General features: G+C 46.4%; 1 protein-coding gene across 4 annotated transcripts in view; it reads right to left on the reverse strand.

Moving 5' to 3' along the window:
- The window catches only part of uvssa (UV-stimulated scaffold protein A), a 160,479-nt gene extending 150,702 nt beyond the window's left edge, over positions 1-9,777 (reverse strand). For 3 of the 4 annotated variants that reach the window (XM_086024187.1, XM_086024186.1, XM_086024184.1), the window contains exons 1-2: positions 9,529-9,777; positions 7,749-8,008 (exon numbers count right to left, since the gene is read on the reverse strand). In XM_086024187.1, coding sequence (XP_085880313.1) covers positions 7,749-7,769 — 21 coding nt within the window. In that variant the 5' untranslated portion in view covers positions 7,770-8,008; positions 9,529-9,777. The remainder of the gene's footprint in view (positions 1-7,748; positions 8,009-9,528) is intronic. The other variant, XM_086024185.1, reaches the window with a different exon arrangement.
- Between the last annotated feature and the right edge of the window lie 870 nt (positions 9,778-10,647).

The raw sequence follows: 10,647 nt of genomic DNA on the forward strand, positions 1-10,647 counted from the left end.
ACGTGACGCGCCTTCTCATCCAGGACTATGACACTCGCATGAAACACGCTGGTCCAGAACGTGTCTTTGCTGAGATTCACCGCGCGTACTGGATCCTGCGGGGAAGAGAAGCCATCCGTCGCTTTCAGAGAACTTGTGTGGAATGCCGACTTTGGAGAGCTAAACCGACTGTGCCCAAGATGGCTGACTTACCTGCAGCCCGGCTCCTTCTCTACAAACCGGCGTTCCACTCCACCGGGGTCGACGACTTCGGTCCGTTCGGCGTTAAAGTGGGGCGGCGATTAGAGAAGAGATGGGACATCATGTTTAAATGTCTCACCGTCAGAGCAGTTCACCTCGACATCCTGGCATCAATTGACACCGACTCATTCCTAATGGCCCTTCGTCGTTTCATCGCTCGGAGAGGAACCCCAGCTGAGCTATACTCAGACCAAGGGACCAACTTTAAAGGGGGAGAACGAGAACTGAATGAGGCATTTGCAGCCATGTCAGCGGACCTCCAGAGACTTCTGGCCCCCCAGAAGATCCAGTTCCGCTTCAACCCACCTGCCTCACCTCACTTTGGAGGTGTTTGGGAGCGAGCGATTCGCTCTGTGAAGACAGCTCTATACACCACCATTGGAGCACAACCCGTTCAAGAAGAGGTCCTCCGCACTGTCCTCATCGAGGTGGAGGGAATCCTCAACTCCAAACCCCTAGGCGATGTTCCCTTGGACGTCAGTGACCCTGATCCTGTGACGCCCAACTGTCTGCTGATGGGGCGGCCTGATGGCTCCCTACCCCAAGTCGTCTACCCCAAGGAGGAGCTACTCAGCCGGCGGCGGTGGAAGCACGCCCAGTTGCTTGCAGACCACTTCTACCTGCTTCATCCAGCTCTACCTACCTGGGCTCCAGTCCAGACAGAAGTGGCAGTCAACTCCGGCCGACGTCGCAGAGGGCTCTGCCGTGATGATGGTGGACCCCCACCCCAGCTTCCTCGGGCCTCGTGGCCTACTGGGCGCATCATCAGAGTTCACCCCAGTCCTGACGATCACGTCAGGTCTGCAGACGCGCAGATCAAGGACAGGATCTACACCCGGCTAGTTGCTCGACTGGTCATCCTGCCCACCCTTCCGGATGGAGATGGACAGCGTCCTTGAACTGGTTTGTACAGTATCGCCTTTTTGTTTCTTACAAATGTACGTTATACATTTGGGGGCGGCTGAAAAGGCCTCATTGATCTTGGTCATGGCACAGGATGGAATCGGTACTGTACAAAAGACTGATGTGTTTTCTGTTTTGAGCAGGCAGTGTTCAGGCAGCTAGTTTTGGGTCCTCTGTAACTTTGCGGAGAGAGAGAGTGAGAGCGAGCGCTGCCAGTTCGAGGAGCCAGTTACTGCGCAGTTGGAGCGTGCTCCTCGTGATCGAGGTTTACGACTCGTGAAGTTTGTTTACCTTTACAAGTTTATCTGTGCCTCTCCCGAGTGTGCGTCCATGAGAGGTGAGTAGTGTCGCCTTTCAGAGCGTCTTGTCCTTTATTGGCGAAGTTGAAGTCCTCCTGCTACTGACGAATGTGCGCAACGGTTAGCATTAGCTGATGCTATGTTATCCTAGTGCGTGTCATTTTGGCTTGTCCATCCATCCATCCATTATCTGTACCGCTTCTCCTCACAAGGGTCGCGGGGCGTGCTGGAGCCTATCCCAGCTGTCTTTGGGCAGTAGGCGGGGGACACCCTGAACTGGTTGCCAGCCAATCGCAGGGCACATTTTGGCTTGTTTCACCCGTTAATGTGTCTGTTTCGTGAATAGGATGAGCACATTAACATCTTAAGCTTGGTTTGTAACTCCGGTTTCCTTTTCTCTGTTTTAGAGACCACACACAACACCCACACACACACACCAATACGAACCCACATTTACACTCAGCTCCCCCCCATCCGCAAATAAATACGCAAGACGCTTCCAACTACCGTGCGCCACCTCACCTCCTGGCCCGCCATTGCAGGATATTAAGCAAGTGAATACTTTAATATTGGACTTTATTGGACACTGCTGACATTGGATGTTTATTACCAAACTGTTGGATTAAATTGATCAAGCAGCTACCGGCCTCCTCCTTATTTCGCCATCTTGCCCTACCTTCCCCTTCCGAGCATCTTGGCCACGAAGTGGCGCTCTGGCCGGCGCCCCCTTTTTCAAAGTTAATTTGTGCATCTTGGTGAACCTTTAGAAAAAGACTGGCTGTAGCTATTCCAGACAAATGTAAGATCAGGTTACAATATACATATTAAAAAAAAATAATAAAAAAAGACAAAGTACTGTGCATTGTACTGGTAGTACGCTGCTTTCAGTGCATATGTGTCTAAGCAAACTGAAGCGAATCCACGGTGTCGAAAAAGCTATCCATCTTCTCCATCACTAGTGGAATTTCCTAGCAACATATGCTCTCCGCCTGTTGGCATTGGGGAGCATCGTCCACTGCACGAACACCTGTAACATGCAATGTGTTAAATAAGAAAAAAAAAGTCCTTCTATATTTTATTTCAATGACTGTACTTCATACATGCTTCAAATGTTTTAATTTGTCTTGTGAGAGTCCTGGGAATGATCACTGAAATAAGCAAGTGGCGTGGCTAGTACAGGAGAGAGGAATATGTGAGCTGAAAAATAATAGTGAAATTACAGTGCATGTACTAGTGCAAATGACAGTAGATGTACAGGTCCTTCTAAAAAAAAAAAAATAGCATATTGTGATAAAGTTCATTATTTTCCATAATGTAATGATAAAAATTAAACTTTCATATATTTTAGATTCATTGCACACCAACTGAAGTAGTTCAAGCCTTGTTTTAATATTGAAGATTTTGGCAAAAAAGTAAAGTAAACAAAAAAAAATCTAAAAAAATTAGCATATGTCATCCGACCAATATAAAAAGTGTTTTTAATACAAAAAAAAGTCAACCTTCAAATAATTATGTTCAGTTATGCACTCAATAATTGTTCGGGAATCCTTTTGCAGAAATGACTGCTTCAATGCGGCATGGCATGGAGGCAATCAGCCGGTGGCACTGCTGAGGTGTTGTGGAGGACCAGAATGCTTCGATAGAGGCCTTAAGCCCATCCACAGTGTTGGGTCTGGTGTCTCTCAACTTCTGCTTCACAATATCCCCCAGATTCTTGATGGGGTTCAGGTCAGGAGAGTTGGCAGGCCAGTTGAGCACAGTAATACCATGGTCAGTAAACCATTTACCAGTGGTTTTGGCACTGTGAGCAGGTGCCAGGTCGTGCTGAAAAATGAAATCTCCATCTCCATAAAGCTTTTCAGCATATGGAAGCATGAATTGCTCCAAAATCTGATAACTAGCTGCATTGACCCTGTCCTTGACAAAACACAGTGGACCAACAACAGCAGCTGACATGGCACCCCAGAGCATCACTGACTGTGGGTACTTGACACTGGACTTCAGGCATTTTGGCATTTCCTTCTCACCAGTCTTCCTCCAGACTCTGGCACCTTGATTTCCGAATGACATGCAAAATGTGCTTTCATCCGAAAAAAGTACTTTGGACCACTGAGCAACAGTCCAGTGCTGCTTCTCTGTAGCCCATGTCAGGCGCTTCTGCCGCTGTTTCTGGTTCAAAAGTGGTAGACCTGGGGAATGCGGCACCTGTAGCCCATTTCCTGCACACGGTGGCTCTGGATGTTTGTACTCCAGACTCAGTCCACTGCTTCCAAAGCTCCCCCAAGGTCTGGAATCGGCCCTTCTCCACGATCTTCCTCTGGATCCGGTCACGTCTTCTGGTTGTGCAGCGTTTTCTGCCACACTTTTTCCTTGATACAGCACTCTGGGAACAGCCTATTCGATCAGAGATTTCTTTCTGTATCTTACCCTCTTGCTTGAGGGTGTCAATGATGGCCTTCTGGACAGCAGTCAGGTCGGCAGTCTCACCCATGATTGTGGTATTGAGTAATGAATCAGGCTGGGAGTTTTTAAAAGCGTCAGGAATCGTTTGCAGGTGAGTTAATTCGTTGATTCAGATGATTAGGTTAATAGCGCCTACCTTTTCATGATATGCTAATTTTTTGAGATAGGGATTTTTGGTTTTTAAGAAGGGGGACCGGAGGGTGTGCTCCAATTACAGAGGGATCACACTCCTCAGCCTCCCCGGCAAGGTCTATTCAGGGGTGCTGGAGAGGAGGGTCCGTCGGAAGGTCGAATCCCGGATTCAGGAGGAGCAATGTGGTTTTCCTCCTGGCCGTGGAACAGTGGACCAGCTCTACACCCTCGGCAGGGTCCTCGAGGGTGCATGGGAGTTTGCCCAACCGGTCTACATGTATTTTGTGGACTTGGAGAAGGCGTTCGACCGTGTCCCTCGGGGAGTTCTGTGGGGGGTGCTTCGGGAGTACGGGGTACCGAGCCCCCTGATAAGGGCTGTCCGGTCCCTGTACCACCGATGCCAGAGTTTGGTCCGAATCGCCGGCAGTAAGTCGGATTCGTTTCCTGTGGGGGTTGGACTCCGCCAAGGCTGCCCTTTGTCACCGATTCTGTTCATAACCTTTATGGACAGAATTTCTAGGCGCAGCCGAGGTGTCGAGGGGGTCCGGTTTGGTGGCCTCAGTATTGCATCTCTGCTTTTTGCAGATGATGTGGTACTGTTGGCTTCTTCAAGCCGCGATCTCCAACTCTCGCTGGAGCGGTTCGCAGCCGAGTGTGAAACGGTCGGAATGAAGATCAGCACCTCCAAATCTGAGACCATGGTCCTCAGTCGGAAAAGGGTGGCGTGCCCTCTCCGGGTCGGGGATGAGATTCTGCCCCAAGTGGAGGAGTTCAAGTATCTTGGGGTCTTGTTCACGAGTGAGGGTAAGATGGAACGGGAGATCGACAGGCGGATCGGTGCAGCGTCTGCTGTGATGCGGACCCTGTATCGGTCTGTCGTGGTGACGAAGGAGCTTAGCCGAAAGGCGAAGCTCTCAATTTACCGGTCGATCTACGTTCCTACTCTCACCTATGGTCATGAGCTGTGGGTCATGACCGAAAGAACAAGATCTCGGATACAAGCGGCCGAAATGGGTTTCCTTCGCAGGGTGTCCGGGCTCTCCCTTAGAGATAGGGTGAGAAGTTCGGCCATCCGGGAGGGACTCAGAGTCGAGCCGCTGCTCCTCCGCATCGAGAGGAGCCAGTTGAGGTGGCTCGGGCATCTGATTAGGATGCCTCCTGGACGCCTCCCTGGTGAGCTGTTCCGGGCATGTCCCACCGGCAGGAGACCCCGAGGACGACCCAGAACACGCTGGAGAGACTATGTCTCCCGGCTTGCCTGGGAACGCCTTGGGATCCTTCCGGAAGAGCTGGAGGATGTTGCTGGGGAGAGGGAAGTCTGGGCTTCCCTGCTGAAGCTGCTGCCTCCGCGACCCGACTTCGGATAAGCGGGAGATAATGGATGGATGGATGGATTTTTGGTTTTGCTTTACTTTTTTGCCAAAATCATCAATATTAAAACAATAAAAGTCTTGAACTACTTCAGTCGGTGTGCAATGAATCTAAAATATATGAAAGTTTAATTTTTATCATTACATTATGGAAAATAATGAACTTTATCACAATATGCTCATTTTCTGAGAAGGACCTGTTTGTGTGCCTCACATTATTGCATGGGCATTTGTCATATGTATGAAAAACATGCCCAGGCAGCTGGTGTGTGGTGATGCAGATGAAAACTGCAGCCCCGAGGCTGAAAATAAACACACAGATTAGTAATTTGTTCTACAAGTGTATACAGCAGAGCTGAGCAGCAACGCTCCGTCCCCAGTTTCCGTCCTGCATATTCAATCGACCCACGTGGTCCCGGCCCATCCTTCGCCGGCGACAGCCAATCGGCGTCGATTACATAATGTTTACGTCACACGCAGGTGCCGTGCGAGCAGACACTCCACCAAACAAAAAAAAAAAATCAAACAAAAACAATTGACACACACCCGCACAGCGTTGCCATCGGTGAAATAAAAAGAATATGGGACACGTGTCATTGTGTCCGTGGGACCGCAAGGTACACCACACCCGAGGGTTGGGCGATATGACTGAAAAGAAATCACGATATAAGTGTTTCATATTGGTCGATATATCGATATATAGATTTTTTTTCAACTATTGAAAATAATGACCCGAAGAAAAATACATTTAGGTTATTCTATTTTGACATATTTAACCTTTAATAAGAGGTCAATGTAACTATGAAAGAGTGAAATAAACTGGTCAATATAAAGATTACATAAAAGATAATGTGCTTAAAGGGCTGAGGAATGTTTGAAAAACTGTCACAATCTAAGCATTTCATATCAGTCAACATTGATAATTATTGATTTTGTTTTAAACCTTTTCTTTAAATAACAGTTAACTGTTTTTTGTACATCCCTATGTAGTGTGATGTGCAGTTTGCCCTTCATCAGTGCATTGTAAATGCTTATTTGCATTAGGTCTACCCCAAAGCAGTTGTTGACACACATATATTAGCCTTCAATCAATGTTCAACCGATGTAAGTGAACGAATACTCTCTTGCAGTGCATACATCATCGCTGACCAACCATCTTAGGACTACTTTATCTTTTTAGCGGTCTCAATATTGCCATAGTCCATTCATATTTTACTTGCTTGATTTTACCTTGAGTGCGATGCCGGTGTCGGATAAGGCTAACTACTGCTAGCATGTCAAAGACAAGAACTCAACTACTTGTACACCATGGCTCCATCCACGGGTTTTTATTTGGGTTATCATGCATAATATAATTTAATTGTAAGAATTGTACTGAGTCGAGTGGTCATTTATTCGAGCAAAGTTACGGTGCTCGCTCGCTGGATGCGAGCGTAGCGAAAGGACGCCAGGCCCGCGAGCGTAACGCACGGCTGCCGGCCCCGCAAGCGTACCGCACGGCCGCCGGCCCCGCAAGCGTACCGCACGGCCGCCGGCCCCGCGAGCGTAGCGCACGGCCGCCGGCCCCGCGAGCGTAGCGCACGGCCGCTGGCCCCGCGAGCGTAGCGCACGGCCGCTGGCCCCGCGAGCGTAGCGCACGGCTGCCGGCCCCGGGAGCGTAGCGCACTTGCAAGCGTAGCGCACGGCCGGCGGGCCCGTGAGCATAGCACACGGCCGCCGGGCCCGCAAGCATACTCCGTTAACAGCTTCTTCCTCGTTGGTTTAAAAGCTGCTTCTTCTTTGGTTTAAACGCTTCTTATTCATGTTTGGAGACGGAAGCGCGCTGGCTACATCACGCATCATGCTGCGATCGTTTTTTTTTCTTTTTTTCTATTGAACGTTTTATCGAAGGCATTTTCTATTGGTTTCGATCACGTGTCAATCGCGATACATATCGTATCGAATTATTGGCCCAGCCCTAGCACACCCTTTTATTTTTTATTGTTTCCTTACTTGACCGCGTATCGGGAGTGCGGCACCTGCATGTGACGCTGTATCGGTAAAGTCCGTTCTCTACGTCTGTTGGCTGACTCCGACCTACTGGGACCACGTGCATCGATTGAATTATGCAGGACGGAAACCATGGACGTAGGGTCGCTACCTAGCTCTAGTATATAGTATGACAAAACAATTGCAATTGCACAGAAGAAGCCCAAAAGCTAACTTTTTTTGCACGCTATGTCACTATGAAACTACGTTTCAGCAGTTGAAAAACGACATGTACGTATGTATTATATATATCAAGGAATAAAGCATCTTGTTTATTCATTTAAACATTAAGAAATACAATAACAACACCCACCAAGCCGTCTCTTTTGATCATCGTCGCCAGCGTCCGGGGTGGGAGCAGGATTAGCTTCCCCCTCTTCGACTTCAGGCTTGAAGCAGTATGTTGACTTCCGAGCTGTCTGATAGCTTGGCCTTCTACTTCGTCGTCGGGAGAATCGGAATACAAAATCTTCTACTCAGAACTACAGTCAGAGCTGCTGTGTTGAGACGTTTTCGAGTTGACGGTGTGTAGTAGGTATTAACGTCTACAGTCGAAAAAACTGGTGCCAATACCTGTTAAAATTAATGTGCACAATTACTCATTCCCACTTCAGTGTCTGTAAATATCTCGACTGGTGCTTTATGCCCCATAACGTCCTCACTGTGGACTGCATACACTGTGAAAAAGGAAATAAGTATGTTCGTTTGTGTAGCTTAAGTGGACGGTTCACAAGCAAACACACAGCACATACCTTAGTCCGAATTATGGTATTGTTATTGTTCATCGCCTTCATCATCTGCAGTTCATGCACCTACCGGTTTATAAATTGCACATGAGAGGCTAAAGATGTATAATGTTTAAAGTGTAGGCACTCACACTACACACAAGGTACGTGAAAATATCCGGCACACACAAAGGAGGAAGTAGGTACAGTTCGTAGCTCCACTTTGGCTAGGTTCACACCGCAGGTCTTAATGCTCAATTCAGATTCTTAAAAAAAAAAAAAAATCTGATTTTTTTTGTGTAAGCGTTCATATTACATTATAAATGCAACCTCGGTCTTGTCTGCTGTATGAACACATGCGTCACCAAAGTGACCCGCATGCGCAGAAGAAGAGACGGTCAACATCACTCCCGACGTTGTGTTTGCGGAAGTAAATGTTGTCCAGCATGTCGAGGCATTTATACAGTGAAGCGATTAGGTTGGAGGTAGAATTAATACAGTATTTGGGGAAAATCACAAGGTGACGCTTTAATATCTCATTTCATGGAGACATCACTAACGATGACGTCACGTCATAACCGTGCGTAAAAAAATGAATCGATCTGAGCCGTGGCTGAATTACTGCTATCACCATAAATGTCCACTTCATCCTCCATGTTTCAAGTGGGATTAAATTAAAGTATAATATAAAGTTAATAGTGTTACTCAAAACAACTTTGCAGATTCGATCACCTGCTCCCTCTGCCTGCGCTGAGCGTATTTTGGGCTCCAGATGACGTCAATGTCGGATATATGCGACCTGGCCATTCAGACCGCTGTCGCGTTGGAAAAGATCGGAGACGTATCCGATCTAGGACCACATATGTAAGCGACCCAGGTCAGATTTGAAAAAAAATCGTAATTGAGCCATTCAGACAGTTATAAAAACATCAGATACAGGTTGCATATTGGCAAAAAAAATTCGATCTGGGTCGCATTTGCCTGCGGTGTGAACCTAGCCCTAGTTTTGGGAATTCTGTAGTGATCCAAACTATCCGTCTATTTCTGCAAGATATTGGTCTCTGGTGTCACTGTCTTGCGACATCTAACATGTTTTTGAATCGACAAATACACAGCCTTTAACTACGCTCATTGAACCGTAGCTTCCAACATGGCGGGTGATGACGTCGTGATGACGCGTATCACGGGCCATGTTGTGGGTGTGGCAACGCTGCTCAGCACAACTCTTTTCTTGCTGCATTCATATTCCGTTTAGTTTGTTGAACATCGATATTGTTATGTGAGCTGACGAGGCAAACGTCAGTACCCTTAATTGGTTTAAAATACTCATGTACCAATGGGTATAAAATAAGTACACACTCCACTTACCCGGTGACAGCTTGTAAGGATGTAAACCTCGTTCCGAATATCAGTTTCTTCAGATCAATCTGAACGCCCTTTTTCCGATCGTCAACTGTTTCCAGCAATTTCGAGACGAATATTTTTTTTTTTGCTAGCTGTTGTAGCAGACCGACGTAACTCGTTTTCTTCTCCTCGAGCACTCCTCGGATTATTATTTTTGCCGAGGAACTCTGTGAGCACAATGTGAGTCGCGCATGCGCAAAAGATCTGCTATATTTGGTCGCTAACTACGGCAAGTACGCTCGGACAAAATATGTAGTTATAGCTTTGCACAATTTGTGCTACGCTTTCTTAAAACCCTAAAATACTATATATGAATGACAATGGCAATTATTAGTTCATATCCAGTAAAAAACGTTTATTTGCCGTTCAACCTACCACAGTAGGCTATCTATCTATGTATGTATCTATCTATCTATCTATCTATCTATCTATCTAAAATATATTTTTTAAAACTCCAGCAAAATTAAACCAATTTCTCAGTGAAGCATGAAAAATACAAAACCGAGCAACCAATCAACAATTTGCTGTAAAAATACACATTCTAAGGTCTCTATATCTTAATTTAAAAAACAGTTAATTTGTTCTAAAATTTGTCTCAGGAAATCATTACAAGCATGGATTTTTCAAATCTTTATCATTCAAAACCAGCACCAATCATAATATCCATAAAACATGAGAAAGGACAGTTCCTACGTCACTTCCGCTGATGCCGCGGCATGTCATGACCACTGCCTCATGGATGCCTCAGTCGAGGCGCCTGCCTTTGCATTTCTTCATGCCCTCGGTAGATGTCGCAACTCCAATCGACCTGCTGCCACTTCCGTTTATTATTTCACGCCACCGAACGTTTTTATAAACGGCTTATTTTTGTTTGTATGTGTTAATAAACGTATTATTTTTGTTTGTGCGCAATATACACTATTAAAATCTATAGAAGCATACAACCAACTACCTGCTGCAGCCTATTTATAAAATATTTTCTAATTTTCTTGGTGGACTATGTACGCTGTACGATTTATTTATGTATTTTGTACTGTATGTATGTTTGTATGTATTTATTTGTTTATTTATTTATTACTTGTT

This window comes from Filicampus tigris, chromosome 2 (genome assembly GCF_054856515.1).
Source record: "Filicampus tigris isolate MCC_2025a chromosome 2, RoL_Ftig_1.0, whole genome shotgun sequence".
Classification (NCBI taxonomy): domain Eukaryota; kingdom Metazoa; phylum Chordata; class Actinopteri; order Syngnathiformes; family Syngnathidae; genus Filicampus; species Filicampus tigris.